The 19965-nt window shown below is 34.7% G+C and overlaps 1 protein-coding gene across 1 annotated transcript in view; it reads left to right on the top strand.

The window, feature by feature from the left end:
* Positions 1–19650, top strand: part of LOC126249441 (P protein) — a 68912-nt gene extending 49262 nt beyond the window's left edge. Inside the window, exons 12-18 of the mRNA XM_049951095.1 lie at positions 6456–6594; positions 9002–9146; positions 10587–10635; positions 13546–13779; positions 15516–15774; positions 17326–17419; positions 19566–19650. Coding sequence (XP_049807052.1) covers positions 6456–6594; positions 9002–9146; positions 10587–10635; positions 13546–13779; positions 15516–15774; positions 17326–17419; positions 19566–19650 — 1005 coding nt within the window. The remainder of the gene's footprint in view (positions 1–6455; positions 6595–9001; positions 9147–10586; positions 10636–13545; positions 13780–15515; positions 15775–17325; positions 17420–19565) is intronic.
* The last annotated feature ends 315 nt before the right edge of the window (positions 19651–19965 follow it).

Genomic DNA, 19965 nt, shown 5'->3' with positions numbered 1-19965 from the left:
TATTCCAAGGTAAACTGAATGAAGAAAATACACTAAAAATCATAAATAGTAGCCCATACAAGCCTGCAGGCCATTTCCTTAGAGATGCTAATAAGATAATTTACCTGTTGTAATTGTACTAAAAGAAATCATGAAACTTAAGTATTTTGACTATGCTATTTCCCTACTATTAGTATAGTATGTCAAATATGCTGCCCACGAAATGTTTGTCACAATTGTGAATCTGAAACAAACAGTGTGACAACTTCTTAAATATAAAAACTTTCTCTCCAGGTATGCCTTCTGGAGTTTATTTCAAATGGAAAGCTAAAATAAAATACCTGAGCCCAAAATTTCAAAATATGATAAAATTGTTAAATGATTCTTGCTGTGGATCAGTGAAATTAAACAGCAGCTGTTCTTTAAAATTAGACACAACCCATGACGTATCAGGAAAGAACAAACTGTGTTGTAAAATATTTGCATTCAGATTTAAGCAAATCATATAGAAAGTAATTTGCAGTAAAGCAATAGTTTTATTCTATGAAGTAAGGGGCCATGATGTTGCAAGTTTTGAAAAAGAAATAAGACTTAAAGATGAACATAAAACTGCATAAAAGCAGAGGTCAAAGATATGACGGTGCTGCACCCGAGAGGCAAATGACATCTGCAGTCAAGACTTAACGGAAGTGTCCCAAATGTTGGGTTTCTGTTAAAAAGAATTTGACTAAATGATTGACATGAATGTAATGTAACTGAAACAATCTTATGAGAAAATACAATGTATTTGTATTCTTTAGTGTTTCTGCTGTGCAACATAACATAAATAAAATTGTTACAACTGATAAATGTGTTAAGACTGACAAAACTGTTTTCAAATAGATGGTCTACCTGATTTATTACCAAACAAAATTTTGTACAAATTTTGCAGTGTCCATCCAGTATCATTTTAGAGGAAAAACAGAGAATCAGCTTCTAATTTGATAAATATCAAAATGTTTAACATTGTCCTGCCTGTTGTACTTAAACACTGAGAAATATTAACCTATTTACAAACTGCAAGAAAAAATCACCACCATAAACAACTTTGAAGCTGTAGTAAGAAAAGTGAAAGTACTATTGACAGTTTAGAGCACTGATACTTAGTTGACCTCAAAACATAACCATACAGTGAATAAATTTTATATGCTTTCTGCAGATCATAGAATTGTGGATAGATTTCTTTTCATGTCAGTTTTTAATAATTTTTGTGAATAAAATATCAATAGTTAACGTTTTGAAGGCTCATAAAACATTAGTTTAATGATGTCGAGAACGCTATTTACACCTACATTGAAATGTACTTAATTCATTAAATAACAAATTACAAGCAGCAGGTATTTTCTGTGATTTGTCAAAGGCATTTGATTGTGTGAACCACAACATCCTTTTAAATAAATTAGAATTCTATGGTGTCATGGGCAGTGCTGCAAAATGGTTAGTCATACCCCACTAACAGGAAACGAAAGGTGTTAGTGCAAGGGACTAGTGAATTAAGTCATCAGTCATCATCAGAATGGGAAGAAATTACATGTGGTGTCCCACAAGGATCCATCTTAGGGCCATTGCTTTTTCTTGTGTACATTAATGATCTCTCATCAGTTACACTGCCAGAAACAGAGTTTGTTTTGTTTGCAGATGACACAAGTATTGCAATAAATAGTATGTCAAGTGTAGTTCTAGAAAGATCTGCTAATGATACTTTCATGGATATTAATAAATGGTTTAAAGCCAACTCACTGACATTAAACTTCGAAAAGACTCGCTATATGCAATTCAGAACCTGCAAGAGGTTTCCACCCAGCATATGCATAAAATACGAAAAAGAGCAGATAGAAGAGGTTGACAGTCTTAAATTCCTGGGATTACAACTTGATAATAAATTCAGTTGGGAAGAGCACACCACAGAACTGCAGAAACGCCTTAACAAATCTGTATTTGCAATTAGTGTTAGCAGACATAGGCGACATAAAAATGAAAAAGCTTGCATACTTTGCCTACTTTCATTCCATAATGTCATATGGTATAATATTTTGGGGTAACTCTTCCAGTCAAACAAAAGTTTTCAGAGTCGAAAAGCGTGTAATACGTATTATTTGTGGAGTAAATTCACGGAAGTCCTGTAGAAACCTCTTCAAAGAACTGGGTATACTAACTACTGCCTCTCAGTATATTTACTCATTAATGAAATTTGTCCTAAATAATATCTCTTTTTCCAACAAACAACTCAGTTCATACATACAATACCAGGAACAAAAATGATCTGCACAAGGACTTAAAAGCACTTACTTTCGTTCAAAAAGGGGTCCACTACTCAGGAACACTCATCTTCAATAATTTGCCAGTAAACATAAAAAATCCAGTTACAAATAAAGATCAGTTTAAAAGGAGCCTGAAAGACTTACTAGTGGCCAACTCCTTCTACTCCATTGACGAATTTTTTAGTAGAAACAAATGATGTATATATTCATACTATTAGTATTGTAATTTCAGCTTAAAAAAAGATAAATTGACATGTTCCACATCCATGAGGATCTCCTCAGCATGGATCTATGGAATGAAAACTAATCTAATCTGATTATTTTTCTAACTTATATCCCACGGATATTCTAGAAATTGAAAAATTCAGAACAGAGCAAAGAAAGTCGGTTGGAAATGACATTTAACTCTTTCACATGAACTTATTAGCTAAACAAACTCACGTTGAAAGAATTTGGAAAGAAAGGAAACATTCTCGGTTAAAGATCTCTCAATGTTTGTTGAAAGCACTTTACTTGCAAGTGGTATCTCTGATGTCTACACAGCTCTTCAGCTGTACTTGTCTATGCCAGTTACATCTGCTGGTGTGGCAAAAAGTCATTTTCTAATTTCAAACTATTTAAAATGGTTTTTGGAAATTCGATGCCAGTCAAAATGAAGTGCTTTAGCAAGTGTGCATGAACATGTCGCTTTCTTAACTTGAATGTGGTCACTTTTTGGATCTTTAACATAAGAGAAATGGAAAAATGTTTACTTTAAGCAATGCCTTAATTTACATAATTTGAGGCTACATGTTACACTAAAAGGAGTGGATCAATTTGTCAGTTTGTGGTGTGTGTATATGTTTCAATATTTGTTCTTCAAATGCAAATTAGTAAGACACACAATATTTATTTGCAGGTGCACCCCCAAAAGCTTAGATACACCACTGATTACTGCATAATCGTAGCCATGATACACAAAGCCAAGAGCCATGACGGTAGTAAAAATTTATATGCCCAGAAGTTCTAAAGATGAAGGTATTAGAAAAATGTATGATGAGAAAAAGAAATTATTCAGATAGTTAAGGAAAAGTATAAATTGATGTGTTGGAAATTGATAACAGGAAAATGAAGGGAAAGAAAGAGTGGGTGCAAATGTACTGGGGAAAGAAATGAGGAAGGTGACCAGCAGAATTCTGCACAAAGCAATTGAATCACTGGCAATATTTGGTTTGACTCATGTAAGAACACTGTACATGGAAGACACATGGGGACACTAGCAGGCTTTAGACATAACTTAGGACAGAGATTTTGAAACCAGGTTTTGAACTGACATTTTAGGGGAAAAATGTGAATCCTGATTTTTGGTTTTGAGCTGCAGACAAAACTAAACAACATTGCAAAATTGTAGGAAATTGTGATGGGACCTAGATAAAATGAAGGAACCAGAGCTTATTGACAGAGCATTAGGCAGAATTTGACTGAAACTGGGGAAAGAATACAGAAGATAAATCGGTGGGTCTAAGATGTAGTAAAGGCTACAGAGGATCACATAGGTAAAAATAAGACATAATAGAAAGCTTTGGCTAACAAAGGAGACAGTGAATTTGACAAAACAAGAAAATATAAAAATGCAGTAAATAAAGTTGTCAAAAAGGAACAATATCCAAAAAATGACTAAGTGCAAAAGATAAAGCAGGAAGGGGCAGAGGACAAAAACAAGGCTGTAGAGAAGAGGATGTGTACATAAGTAAGGATGAGATGCAAGGCAAAATGGAAGAATTATTAGACTGTGTGCTGAAAGACTAAAGTGGACATAAAGCGTGTGAAGTAGAGGATATTCTCTCAGAATTATTGCAATTATTCAGAGTCAGCCATGACCAAATTGTTCTACTTGTTCTGAAGATAACACAGGCAAAATACACTAATTCTTCTGGAAGAATGTAATAATTCCAGTTCCAAAGGTGGCAGGTGCTGGCAGGTGTAAGTACTAACATATAATATAAAAGGCTGTTGAAAAATGTTAACAGGAATAAATTACAGAAGACTGGAAAACTGGTAGAGGCTGACCTTGGGAAACAGTGTGGGTTCTGGAGAAAAATAAATACCCAAGATGGTGGTGCCAATACCATTTATCCTAGACTATAGGTTGAAGAAAGGCAAACCTACATTTACAGCATTTTTAGATTTAGAAAAAACTAATCTGGAAAGGACTATACTGTTAAAGATTTTATATATAGCAGGGTTGAAATATAGGTATTTAATGGTTATTTACAACTTCGAGAAATGACATAGCTATTATGAGTCTAAGGAAATGAAAAGGCAACAGTAGTTGAGCAGGGAATGAGACAGGGATGTAGCTCATTCCTGATGTTACTGAACTTGTATACTGAGAAAACTGTGAAAGAAACTCAAACTTCGAAAGGAATTAAATTTAAGAAGAAGACATAGAAACTTTTTGGTTTACTAATGATGTTGTAATTCTGTCACAGCTAATGACTTCAAAGAGTGGTTAAATGGACAGGATACTGTATTGCAAAGAAGTTATAAGATGAAAATTAATAAAAATAAAATGAGGGAAATGGAATGTAGACAAAGTAAATTGATGATGCTAAGGGAAATACATTACAAATGACACACTAGTAGTAATTTTATTATCTGGGCACCAAAATACATTGACTGGAATAGAGTATTTAAAGTGCAGATTAGCAATAGCAATGTAATTTTTCTGAAAAAGTGGAGAATATTAATGTTTTATAAAATCCTGTGGATTAGGAAGTCTTTACTGAACTTTTTTTTTTTCTGACATTTGTCTGTAGTGTAGTCTTGTACAGAAGTGAAACATGGATGAAAGGCAATTAAGACTACATAGCTTTCGGGATATCTTCATACAGAAGAATGCTGAAGATTATATGACTAGAGGAAATAGCTTATAAATTGAAATGGTGAAACTATATTAAAAGGGCTCAGCTAGTAACTAATTCCTTGAGTCAAGGCATTATGTCTGAAAATAGAAGCAGGTGTTTGAGTAAAAACTGCAGAGGAAGACACATTACTACAGAAAGATGGTACAAATATCTCGATAGCAGTACTAACAGAGATGAAGAGGCTTTTACAGGACAGACTAGCATAGAGGGCTGCATCGAACCAGTCTTTGGACTAAAGACCACGACAAAAGACAAATGTTGTAGACAACTAATTAAATACAAAATTTTAAATAAAATAGATTGTGTAAATTTCTAAACTGGTGAAGGCAAAACAAAATATCTTAAAATTGTTGGCTACTGCACACTGATTTTCCTATGATGTATAATTTTTATTTTTCCTCATAAATTATAAATAGTGCAGAAATTGACTGTAAATAGAAGAAAAGAAGCTATAATTAAATGGTGAGAAAATAATCTTCCCCAATAATTTTGGTAAAATTTTATTTTTCATATCCTTCATTTAAGTGAACCAAACTTATCAGTTATGTCACTAAAGTCAAATTTAGCAGCTGTTGTATTCTATTGAAAATTTAGTTGAATTATATTCTGGTTCATGTAAACTTGACCCTAAGTTGTTCAGTTCCAACAAATAAAAAATGATTAAGATGCTGCAGTCCCTAGAAGTTTCATAAATATCCTCAAAGCTATTTTAATGTTTCAAATGTGTGTGTGTTCTCATTGAACATATTGGTGACTGGAAACATAGTTGAAAGTGTCAGATAAGTTTCCCATCTAACTTATTTGATAAAATAATTTGAAGCAATCTGTTTCATTCCTGTCCTTAAATGGCAGAAATTGGGAAGCCAACAGTCAATTAGCATATTTGCTTAAGCACCCATCTGCCAACCTTTGATATTCTACAAAAGCTTCATTGTTGAGAACGAGCTAGCTGTATAATCAGCACAATCCATGTGATACCTGTTCACTTAGTCACTTCTTTGATGCCACTTGGGTGAAATGACACTGGTAACAGCATGCATTTATGGTACTGGGCTGAAGGAAATGCCGTGAACTGTTGCTGGTTATGTCTTAAACTTTTTTGTGCCCCTCGCCCCCTGCCCCTGAGATTTTATAATCTTAAAAATACTAAATATTGCCAAGTACATACCACCTTGTCACTGTGTGAAGTTGTACACTTTTATACTAACTCGTTTGTAACTTAAGTTTTCATTCCTTCTTGTAAAAAAAATAAAGTAGCATTTATTTACAGGGTGTCAATTTTGGGTCTTTCATACTGCATATGGGAGTTGGATTAGTATTTGTCATGTCATCACTCTACATCCTGCTGCGTTTCATATTCTTCAGAAATATAGAGGATCTGCGTTACAATGAACCACAAGAGGTTCAGGGTAAGTACTTTTCTCCAGATTGGATTTTCCTTAAATATGGTTTTTAAAATTTCAGTTAATCATAGCTACAACCTTTGGGGGGCATCTCGGTGGCGTTCCTCTGGCTCCCGGGGACACGCTGGTATCTGTGGGAATGAGGCGGCCGATATAGCGGCCAAGGCTGCAGTCTCTCTTCCTCGGCCAGCTATTCAATCGCTTCCCTTCACCGATCTACGGAGCGGTTTGTCGCAAAGTTGCTCATTTATGGCATGCGCATTGGTTAACACTTCCCAATAATAAATTGCGGGAAGTGAAAGCTCTTCCTTGCGCTTGGACTTCTTCCTCCCGAACGCGTCGTCGGGAGGAGGTAATTTTAGCTAGACTCCGGATAGGGCACTGTCTTTTTAGCCATCGACATCTTTTAAGCAGCGATCCTCCCCCACTCTGTCCCCACTGCTCTCAGCTGTGGACGGTAAGACACCTTTTAATTGAATGCCCCTATTTTAATCCGTTACGCGCCCGTCTACAACTATCGCCTGATCTATCGTCGATTTTAGCAGATGACACGCGCTCAGCCGACCGCGTTCTCCAGTTTATTAGTGGTAGTGAAATGACGTCAGTCATTTGAAGCTTTTTTTGGGGACATCCAACCCCTTTCTGTAGTGGATTTTTAAGCCTTCCTTCTGCTTTTAGCTTCTCCAATTTTATGACTTTGTTCCCATTGCTGCTGATTTTCAGTTTCGGTTTTTTTTACTATTTCCTAAGTCACAGGCTGGGCGCTAATGACCATAGCAGTTTTGCGCCCTAAAACCAAACAAAAAAAAAACAAAAAGCTACAACCTTTCTACATTTATCTTAAAGAAAATAAATTATAAGAGACTTAACACATTGTGTGAAATTTTTCTGTGTGTTTACTAATTAGTTTTTACCTGAAAAGGATAGAAAACATAAGGAATTTAACATGTGTATCTTCAAAAACACATATCTTGCAAAATAGCCCTCATAATATAGTGATTATTCCACACAGTTACACATTGGCTCTCTGAATATCAGTTTTCACAACGTTGTTGTTGTTGTTGTTGTTGTTGTTGTTGTTGTTGTCACAACGTTGTTGTTTTCTCGGAGAACACAATGTATGGTATTTCAGTTTCTTGTAAATGCACTGTATTTAATGGCAAATGGGGAAATTGGCAAACTCAAATTCTGTGTGGGGCTCCACAGTTAAAATTAAATGGAAAATTATACAGGAACCATATGATAGCATAATTATTTTGAGGTAGAAAAAATTCTTATTGTTAACTATATCAAAAGTATTGAATCTAAACAGCTTCAACTTTCCAGACAGCATACAAAACAGGAGTTCATTCATTAAATGGAAAAATTGGACCTGAAAGTGGTCTACAATTACTTTATGAAAGACTAAGCTTCCCTGTTTAGACTTAATGGAATTAACAATTTTTTCTTTTTTGGAACTATCTTGCTGGCTCTTCCATCAATGTATAGGAATCCAATCATTAGACTTAATTATTCTAAGAGTGCACATGTTGATTTTTTTATTCCATATCACCATTTCTATAGGCAACACACTTCTATCAGTTACTGTATGCTTATTTTCCATCTGTGTTGTGGTTCATAAGCATTATAACCATGTGTCCTTTCGGTTAGTGAATACATAAGTGAATGTCAACAATATTGGGAAAAGGAGAGATTGCTACTGACTGTAAAAACTGACATGTTGAGTTGCAAACAGATAAAATGAAAAGATTCTTGCACATTGAGCTTTCAGCCAACTTTGTCATTGGTTCCATATTAACTGTATCAATTTAACATGTTAAAGTAATTGTTCAAACATCTCATGTCACAAATTGGCCAAAAAGTGATTTATCAAAGGAATTCTATGGATTTCAAAATTTTCACTGAAAATATATTAAGTTCTTAAACAAATTTGTAGTGTTACATGGCATGTTGCCTAGCAATGGTTTCACTTATACAGAATGTTGCAATAAAAGCAGTTACCCAAATTCTGTAGAGTAATGTAATATTCATATTTAAACAAGGAAGCAATTGCCAATTTTAGCAATTTCAAAGTTAGTTGAAATCTATCAAATAATAATACTTAATTGAGAGATCAGTAAATCAATACAAATCCATCACAATATAAAATTATCGAAATAAACATTTTGTATGTTCAGACCTTTACTGGCAACAAAATCCTTACCTGTACAGATACAGGCATGTAAAAGACAGTGAACCATTCAGTTCTAGCATTTGGTATTAACACTAGTATTCATATTTAATCTTAGATGGTCTGTAACATAAATCAAAGCTACCATATATGCTGATGTGAATATTTAACTTATTTCCTACATATTATGTAATACAGAAATAAGCTTCTGCTTCAGAATTAATTCCATAAATGCTGTCTTAGATTTACGGCATGAGATTGGTGTCTGGCAAAGAGCAGCTGCATCATTAACATCATATTCAAAAGATGAAGATATTGTGAGAAGAGCACTACTGAAAAAGGTGAAACACCTTACAAGAGACCTTACAGAGCGAATAAACAATGAAGGGTAATTATCTTCTTGAAACGTAAGTCATTGCGTAGTTTAATGTGAAATCATTCATACAGTGAGTTTCATCTGATTAGTTCTTTATCCACTTACCATATTCATCCACAAACTTTATTAAAGCTATTGCATAAAATTAAAGCTTCTAGGAGTGTGCTGGAAAGTAAAGCTGCTGAGTTTATTTGAAAACACTTAAAGCTTTTTAAATAAAACAAATGTGTTAACACTCGACATTTCTATCCTTTGTGCCTATATATCTGCAGTCATCTCCCACCTGTGGATGACATCTGCTGTGAGAACCCCTTCCCAGTATGTTGAAAACCTCACAAAGGCCTTCAGACAGACAACACCCCTTAACCTAATCCACAACAGAATTACGCCATTTCCCCACATACCTCCAGTCCTCCCACAACTTTCCCTCCCCACACCAATTGCTTTTTGTACAAGACTCAAGGCTTCAACTATAGACCCTTTACAATCAGATACACTACTGTTGAAAAATGGTTATTGAAGATATTGGACACTATATCATCTACCATGCTTTCATTATGACACACTTCCCTACTGTCTGTATATTCAGCAGTTTTTGTCTCCCTTTTGACCTCCTTCCAGATAATTATTTTATTATTTGAATTGTTAATTTGATCTGATAAAAATGCTCTTTACTTTTTAATGACACTTTCTAGGATGCTATTGTAAAACTTGTCTTGCTCCCTATCATGTGGTTTATTAGAAATTCTGATTGAGACACACAGCATTCTCTTTCACAGGATTTTAGATGTCCTTAGTGAGTCATTGTTGCCTGTAATCACTAATCTGGGTGTTTTTGAAATTCTCTTGGGAAATACGGTTTCAAAAATGGTAACATTCATTAAGAAATATGTTGAATTTGTCATAGACATCGATAGCCTGATACACTGTGTCCCATTTCAACTGCTGCAAATGTCTGCTGAAGGTTTCCAGATTCTCGCTATTCATTAGTCTAAAAGCTCTAATGGTAAAACTACTCTTGCTAGTCGGGTTCACACCATACATTTGTAACAACTGCCCATCGTGGTCTCAAAGATCATTTAAGATTTGTGTTACAATTGTTATCAATTGTGTCTACAAAAATATTGTCAATCAGACTTGTGGGAAAGTAAACTACTGCCCTCAGTTTAAAAAGCTCATTACATTCTCAAAATCAATTATATCATTATTACAGGTAAGGAAATTTACTTAACCTCCAGTATGCTGTCATGATGTCTAATTCAAATTTGACATAGCAAGAAAGAAATGGTTAAAGATAATTCAGTTTTAGCATTTAAAATTCTTCAAAACTCATAATGTCCAGCTGTGTTTATAAAATAAAGTAGTTGTATAATGCTTCTGAGAAAGACTTCAGGAATTTATCAAATGTTGGTTACCATAATATGATATTGATTGCTTTAATATTTTTTTCAGGGAGGACAAGCCTGATTATTCTACAGAACTAGATCGTTTGCAGAACATGGTCAGTATTTTAGTGTAATTCATTTTGACATGTAGTATGAAAAAGCCTACTCTTTTGACAATAGTTCAGGCTTCCAACTCGTTTGAAATGAGATTCTAAGACAAACTGCAAAGCCACAGTTATCTAAAAATGCCAAGTTACGGTGGATAAAATTTGTATTGAAATTCTCAGACTTCAGCAGTTTAATTTGATCATTCTGAAAAAAATTAAAGTGAAAGACTTACTTCATTTGTCAAATTAAAAAAAAAATTTGACAGCCTATATGATTAGATGTGGAATATTTTCAGTTTAGTAGTAGTCTGCAGCAAATTTTGTGTAACAAAAAATTCTAAAGAATAATACACAAAGTTAACTGATAAAATAGTTTGGTTACTGATAAATCTGCTTTAAATATTTTTTCACACATATTGGTTAGTACTTTTGAAATTTCATAGGAAAAAGTGTTATGAATTAACCTGATGCTGTGAGGGTTAAGGGCTCTTATATTTTCATGAACAGTTTGGTTAAAGAATGCACACACTATGAAAAAATTAGACTTCTGGATACTAAAGTACTTGGACCTAGCTACACGTTTGTCCATATTCAATGTGTTTAATACAACTAAATTTCCTGTAGTGAGGAGGTGTTAAAATGTGCTGAAACATTTTTCCATTTTCTCTTGATAAGATCTTACACCAAGTGAGGTGATCCAGTGTTTAGCACACTGGACTTGCATGTGGGTAGAAAATACTAGACTGTAAACATAAAAAATTAAGCAGTTGCTGAACTTCTCACATTGTCTGAAGGATGGGATATGTGAAAATTTCTAGATCTGTGTAATATGTTAATGATACCAGTACATTTCTTCCACTATGCAGTAGAATGTGCAGTCTTGAAATTTCCAGACATTTAAAGTGCTGCTGCTGCTACTACTACTACTACTACTACTACTACTACTACTACTACATTTATCATAATACTTATTTAAGATTTAAATAAAATACACAATAGTTGAAACCTTTCTGATCAAAATATTGAGATCATAGCAAACATTTAACTGATATTATTGCCACTGACTATGGCATGTAGTGTCAACATAGTAAATTAATATATCAACTAATTATAAAATCTGGTCTAAGTGCCAAAAATAAATTTCATCTTACTGTCAATATGTGCCTAACCTTAGTCAGTAAAAACTGGTCTATAAGTGTGGAAGTGGTTTAAAACATTGCCACCAGAATGCATCAGGTAATAAGTGCCACTTGTTCTGAAACAAGATCTGGCTATGTGCCCTTGGTGTCGTTCCAAGCAGATCCACTACAGGCCAACCATGTGCTGTCTTGACCTGTTGAGGAATAGAAATCTATCACACTAGCCTGAGGAAGGCCTAATAGCCATCCTCAAAAGAATGTCGGCAGAAAAGCGAAGCACACCTACCCAAACCGAAAAACGGTAGGAATAGTGCACCAGGTGCTTAACTTGCTGTAAAGCCCAGGAAAGACTTGTCATTTTGAGTGAGAGCAGACTGACCATTCTATCAGAACCACCTGATGATGGCGGAAGGGTTATTCGCCAAAATATTGTGGGGCTGAAACAGTTGCATCCGACTGGACACCAAAGACCCCTGGAAACAAAACACACACCTGAAAACCCTCCAATCACTAAATATGCTGTCAGGTTTCCTCCAAATTTTATATAACAGTACATACATCTAGATGCTGAATCACAAAATTTAAGCCTTTTATTGAATTTGTTGATTGGTTGTGAAAGCCTTGTACATTAAGCACTTGGTTCCAACACTTGACATTTAAAAAATATAATTTAATTGTGCCACAGAAGTATTGCCTTAGTCTCACAATTAACATAAAGCTCACTGGTTTTAATGCCCTTACTATAACTTACATGTTGTTCCAAAATTTAAGTTTGTGGAATTCAGATAATCTTAGCACACTGTATTTGGTAAAAATTTGACAGATGCCACTGTGATAGAAAACTTCCTCAGTTGCAGCATTATTGTCTTGTATATAGTGGCAATCAACATTGAAGAAGAATCAAATAAAAAAAGAACCAGTTTGCATTGAAAATGTGCATTCAAGGTTACACAAGCTGTAATTATAATTGAAGATATGATTTAAGAGACTAGTGCTACCAGAGTAAGAATTTCATTAAAACTAAAGTTTAGATCAGTCTTTCATATTTTGCGGATGACTGTTCTCTTTCTGTGTGCTTGACACCGATGATAGTTCCAGGAGCTTTCTTGACGACTCCCTTATTGTGGTGGTGCTCCTTAATTTTGCTTTTTTCTCAGATAATTCATCATTCAGTACAAATATAAAGTTACTGTTTCATAGTGTCTAGGGTTGCTGTTCTAATCAGTGACTGTTGCACCATGATACATTACTTAGTACACAAACAACTGGCAAGTTTATCTGATCCCTTTATAGCAGTGCTACTTCACAATTTTCTTTTGTCAAAGATTTTACTTTTCAAAAGTAAATGTTCAGGATGCATATGATAACAGTAACCTTCATCCATTTTGCTTCAGATTTTTGTTCGTTCAGTAGAACTTAGTTCTTTTGATAGACTTTGTTCTTGTGTTCAGTTAAGTTTAATCATCAGCTGTAGTGTGCACAGATGCTTCTTGAAAGTGATCTGATGTGTGCTGAACATGGTAGACTGAAGTTACAAAATTAAAATTATCAAAAATATCGTTTGTGGCCTTCTGTAAACTTCAGAAATATAAACATTTAGCATGTGACTTCCATAATTTTTCATTTAAATGAACAAAGGCTTTTTATCTTAGTTACCTGTGTTTACACAATCAGGCACTTGCATTTTATAGAACTCTAGAGGCTGTTACATACTTAAAATTGATTTGTTATGGAAATGTTTAAATGCATTTAAGTATCTTTTTTTTTTTTTTTTTTCCAGTATCCTATCCGTGACAAGGAATTGCTGTGGAAGTCAGGAATCACATTACTACTTGTGATTTCAATGTTCTTTTTGCATTCAGTGCCAGCCTTGAAACTTTCTCTTGGTTGGACTGCCCTACTAGGTGCAATGCTGCTTTTGCTTTTAGCTGATAATGAAGATATAGAAGGTGTACTAGCTCGTGTTGAGTGGGGGACACTGATCTTTTTCGCTGCACTTTTTGTTTTAATGGAGGTATTAACATATTCTTAATTCAGAAGTTCCTTAAATATTACCTTAACAGCAATATAAATGTAACTTAAATAAAAGTAATATAAATATTTGTAAATTTCAATGTAAATATTGGAAAGATGTTGAAATTTCATATTTCACTTCAAATCAAACTTGAAACTATGTACTTGATTAAACATTTTTTTTTTTCAATCAATGTTGCAAAAGTTAGACAATTTACAAATCAGAATAAAATCAGGAAAAGTGGGGCCTATATAAAAAATTTGTAATTCATACAATGGTTTCCTAAAATTGAAGTGGAAAGCTGGTATGTTTCCATAATGAAAAGTTGCTTGTTGCTCTACTCTGGATTGTTTCCAGGAACTCTGCAAGATTTTGTTTGTCCTGATATAAAACCCTTCCTTAGTCGTTTATGGCACAACTTGGCTTATACTAAGTTCAGAGAGAAGAGGTGCAGTGGTTGAGATGGTGTCGATAAATTTTGCCGTTTTACTCCCAGTATTTTTAATGCACCATGATCTAACCACTGTGCCTGCCAAAATGCTTACTGTTGTAGCTGCCACACACAGGGCAGCTTGAAGATGTAATTCTGACAAATACATGAGAGGAACAGCTGCTCTTTCTTTTCCTACATGTGTGGATCAGAGCATCTGTTGCTGAATAATCAGTACTCTCTCCTCAGTAGACACTACAGATTTTTTGTTCTAGATTAAACCAGTTAAGTCATTAGTGGATCATTAAAAATTTTTCCATCCAGTTCAATCTATGCTCACAAAAATTAGATTCGCAATTACAAATTTTCATTACTGTCCTTTCAATACCAACTTGTCAGAATAATCTCCTACATAAAATATCAAAGAACTTGTTCATGAACTTGCAGTTCATATGAAAAGTTTCCAGAATGAGATTTTCACTCTGCAGTGGAGTGTGCGCTGATATGAAACTTCCTGGCAGATTAAAACTGTGTGCCCGACCGAGACTCGAACTCGGGACCTTTGCCTTTCGCGGGCAAGTGCTCTACCATCTGAGCTACTGAGGCATGACTCACGCCCGGTCCTCACAGCTTTACTTCTGCCAGTATCTCGTTTCCTACCTTCCAAACTTTACAGAAGCTCTCCTGCGAACCTTGCAGAACTAGCACTCCTGAAAGAAAGGATACTGCGGAGACATGGCTTAGCCACAGCCTGGGGATGTTTCCTAGTTCTGCTAGGTTCGCAGGAGAGCTTCTGTAAAGTTTGGAAGGTAGGAGACGAGATACTGGCAGAAGTAAAGCTGTGAGGACCGGGCGTGAGTCGTGCTTCGGTAGCTCAGATGGTAGAGCACTTGCCCGCGAAAGGCAAAGGTCCCGAGTTCCCGTCTCAGTCGGGCACACAGTTTTAATCTGCCAGGAAGTTTCATATGAAAAGTGTTCAAACATCAGTATCCAACCACATAAGACATGCTCATTAAAGAAACATTCCTATAAATTCCATAAAGTTCCATATACTGAAAAATTCATAAAATATATGGCACACACCTAAAACCTTATATTATACAAATTTTCTGAAAATTGTTAGACATTTCACTTATACACATTTGTATACATATGATACATTACATCATAACTGAACAACCACCTGTCACACATAGAAAAGCCATTCTTGTGTTAATGTTTTGTTGAAAATTTACATAATTTTATCATATAATGTTTCTCATGAAGGTGTTAATCCATGAATGATGATAAAGGTGTCTGTTTTCAGGCACTTTCAAGACTGGGTTTAATAGAATGGGTTGGTCAGCAAACAGAAAATGTAATTCTGTCTGTCTCTGAATCTGCTAGACTGGCAGTGGCAATTGAGTTAATATTGTGGGTATCAGCAGCAATGTCATCACTCGTTGACAACATTCCTCTCTCAACGATGATGGTAAAAGTAATCACTTCACTTGCGAAGAAAGAAGAATTGAATCTGCCATTAAGACCTTTAGTGTGGGCAATGGCTTTTGGTGCCTGTCTGGGAGGTAAGATTAGTGTATTAAAGCTTCTTTGATGTTTCATGCCGCTATTCCAGTGTACAAAAATTAGTTCCTGTTTAATATTTGGAGCTTAAAATTCCTATATTCATCAATATAAGAAATTTTGAACTTCTGCCACATCCCATGTTACCATATGTGCAGTGCTTTTGTTAGGTGCAAAGAGTGCTACCAGAAACACTTACACCAAACCCTATCTTTATACATTTTATTGCAGTCAATAATAATGAAATTTCATGAGTGCAAGAAAGTTTCCTCATGACTATAGTCTACAGCTACCTTGGTGGTTAGTCTTAGTTCCATTTTCATCGGAAGGCCTATAGGTGAGATGCAAGATAGATCAGTGTTCCCATAAATTTTATTTAAACTAAAGCACTGGGTATGTCAAGATGGTAAAAACTTGGTTTATACATTGTTACATTGTTACTAGGTTATACTGTTGCATGCAGTGAGCAAATATTTTCAATATTTCAGTGTGATGTAAATGGTAATTACAGAACTATATGTAACGTGCAGAGGAGTTACAGTGAGCATAAACAAACATGAGCTATACCACCCAACTTGTAGAGCCAATACAATACATTATCATCAAAGATGAAGATGCACTGTTGTCCCTATCTTAGTGGCTGTGCACCCACTGTTAAGGCAGTGTTGAAAAGTTTTTCATCCCATTTCACAATTTTATCAGCTTATTCCTTATAATGTAAATGTTAAAGTGCAGTCATCTGCCAAGTCCTGTTGTCGCATAACTTTGCGTACATGTCTACAAATTTGACTGTTTCTGTAACAGTCCTGTAATGCAAGGACCTGATATTTTCCAGGATGTCATTTTGAGCTAATAGTAGAATGCACTCATTGTAGAAACTATTTACAAATCGCTGACATGAATCACTGGCCATTTCGTTATGAATAAATTTGGTATTATACAAAATGCCTGTGCAGAGCTTGGACCACACACTAGCAACCTTGTGACCATTCACTGAGCTTAGCTTAAAGTGAACTTGTTTCCAAGGTTTTCAGTTTGAAAAATAAAATACCACACAACTCACTTCACAAGAAACTGCTCAGTAGTGTGTTTGCTTGTGTCAAACAAGTTAATAGCAAACTGTGCTTATGGCAAGAGGAGAAAGAAGAAAATAGTACTGGCCATGGGATATACTGCATGTCGAGCAACAGTAATCCTTCTCTCCCTCCTCCCCCACTGCTCCAACCTGCCACATGCCACTTCACTAGGGACATTATGCCACCAAATCTTGAAGGAATAAAAGGTTCCACATCAGCCATGAAACTTAGTTATCAAAAGTGCTGGCAATACATAAAAGTACTGCAATAAAGGAAAAGTAATATTAACAAAAAGCAAACTATTGTTGGGAACAGTGCAGATATTAGTGCTTTAATAGAGACTTGTCTAACATTAATCAAAAATTACTTACAAATGTGATTGTGTGGATATGTTTCATAACAAGTCATAAAATTACTCTAAGATTGCAAAGGGTACAAAATTGTCATTAATAAATCAATTTTATTTTCTTATCATAGGCAATGGTACATTAATTGGTTCATCATCAAATGTTGTCTGTGCTGGAGTTGCTGAGCAACATGGCTACAGGTTCACATTTATGCAGTTTTTCAAGTAAGGAAAAACTTTATTTTATAGATTCATTTAAAACCAGTTCCTCAAATTTATTTATGCTATTAAAAAGACTAAAATTTGGTTAAGTTAGTAATTGCTGGTAGCATTCTAGCGAATCCTGTAAAGGTTTTCTCAAAAGACCAAATGAAAAGTGTATTTGAAGGGAAACAGATCACCAGAGGAGAATTGTCAAACGGTGTCTTTCTGAAATCAGGATGTAGTAGTGCAACACATCTAATTCTCAAAATCTATGAATCATTACTTCTGGGCAACTTTGTGAGTAGCTTGTGATAATTATTAGCTTAGCAAATCCACACTGAACTCCACTTCCTAACCTACCTTGCACTATGGATAAGTAATAAAAAGGAAGTCACCATAAAACAAAACTGACATATTGTTAACTGTCTTTATCTTAAAGCAAATTAAAGTGTAAATAATTTAAAGACCACTGACAATGCTTTACCTCAAAGTGAAATGTGTGTAGTGAAAACCGCGCATTTTTTGAAGATGCAATGACTGAATGAAAATACTATTAAGAATATTAAATTTTAATGCTCAAAATAACCTGTTTTCTCCCATTGTTTGCTTAAAATTGTACTCTAATTTGCTGTGAGAAAATATTTCTGACCTATATAATACTGCAACATGCATGTTGTGATAATTTCCACCAGACACTGTTTAGTCATGAAATGGCTACAATTAAAGTGGTTCTTAATTGGCAAAGATAAATTATTCACCTGGTTAGTGCTGTGATGAAATACAGTAAATTCTCAAAGTAGGTTTGATATCACACTCCTTGCAGGCTGCCTTTATCACTGTGATGTCTTAAAATATCCTTTTAGTAGAAATTAAAACTTGACTAATAGGCATTTCACAACAGATGTAGTGCACAAATTTATCTGCAGTTATCATCTGACAGTTACCACTGAAACAGTTATTACAGAAAATTTTACATTTATGGGTTGAGAGGGCACTATATTAAGTATGGTATTTGTAAAAAGGCTTATAGAGGAAAAATTATGTGATGGCTTATCTATTGTTACCTTGATTACCTCATTGTAAAGATTTTGATGACTGACTAAAAAATAAATGTTTCGGTTAGCCAAATTTTAGTGTTTGGAATGTGAATGGTAAAAATGAATTGGATTTTATTTGATGCTGTACAGTGAATGTACATGCAATACAGGGCATGTCAAAAATAGAAAACTTTCATTATCACATACTTCCTAACCATTTTTTGTTCAATTCTAACGCCATTAACACTAACAATACATATAAATTTAATGTGATAAGTACTCCTCAACACTGCAAAATTCCTTTTCCACCAGACAGTCTGTGAGGTTCTTTGAAAACTTAGTGTTGTGTACATTGCTGTGTAGTTCTTCAGCCAGACTACTTACTAATTGTGTGTGTGTGTGTGTGTGTGTGTGTGTGTGTGTGTGTGTGTGTGTGTGCGCGCGCGTGCTGCAGGTGTAGTTTGAAAAGTCCTTGGTATATTGTGCACAGTAGATGTTTGCATACTGTGGAAGCTGCCTCATTATGAATACGATTGATCAGAGTTTCTTACAGACATAATTAATAGTTGTCTCTATTTCAGCTTGTTAGCCACAGTAATAACTAAGAATCTAGTGAATTCTACTTCTTAGTCATCCATTATTATGGATTTAGAATCGATGTGCACAGCCTTGTCTTCATTTCTGAACACTACATACATAGTCTTCCTTAGGTTTGTAAAAAGTCTATTTTCCAGGAGCCAATGAGCTGCAGTGTTCAGATATGTATGCTCTTCTCTCCAGCTGTACCACATTTTGGTCACAGTTCAGTAATATCATGGCATCTGCATACAAAATTTTCTTCTCCTTCGCTTCAGCACCTATGTAATCAACAAATATATTAAATAGCAATGGCCCCAGCAGCACTTGATATTTGATGCCTTTTGTTTCTGATAGATATGCATTCCCTATTGATAGATATTGTTCCCTGTTGCCTAAGTACAAAGTGGTCATGACTGATGTTGACTTTTTTACCTTCCACTGCTACTGTAAGTTATTTGTTATATATTTTATGCTAAGACAGCACAGTTTAGCATTAGCTTGAAAAATATTAAAAATGATGAATGACTAACAAAATACTTTCCTTTCCACAGGATTGGGATGCCAGTCACAATTGTCACTGTAATAATATCCAATGTGTACCTTATAATATGCCATGTTGCTTTAGAATGGCATTAAATATTGAAACTTTAAGGAGACCATTCCTTTGTTGACCAGAGAAATGCAGGGAAATTGCATTTTAAGGTTTTTGAAACTAAGAATTATTCTGAGTTGTAGGTGATGCTCTGTGATGAGGCAAGTACTGAATGATAGCCACCAGTGTAAAATTAATGTATTTCATGAATGAAAAATCTCAATGTGAAATCTTATTTATTCTTAAAATGATAATATTTTGTATATGTGGAAAATGAATGCTGTAAGATTTTTAAAGTTTGCTGTATATAAAATACTGATTTTATCTTTACATTTAACACTTCTAGAACTGTTCCAGAT

Source organism: Schistocerca nitens, chromosome 3 (assembly GCF_023898315.1).
Source record: "Schistocerca nitens isolate TAMUIC-IGC-003100 chromosome 3, iqSchNite1.1, whole genome shotgun sequence".
Lineage (NCBI taxonomy): Eukaryota > Metazoa > Arthropoda > Insecta > Orthoptera > Acrididae > Schistocerca > Schistocerca nitens.
The sequence above is the reverse complement of the archived record's forward strand: the minus strand, read 5'-3'. Positions and strand labels throughout refer to the sequence as shown.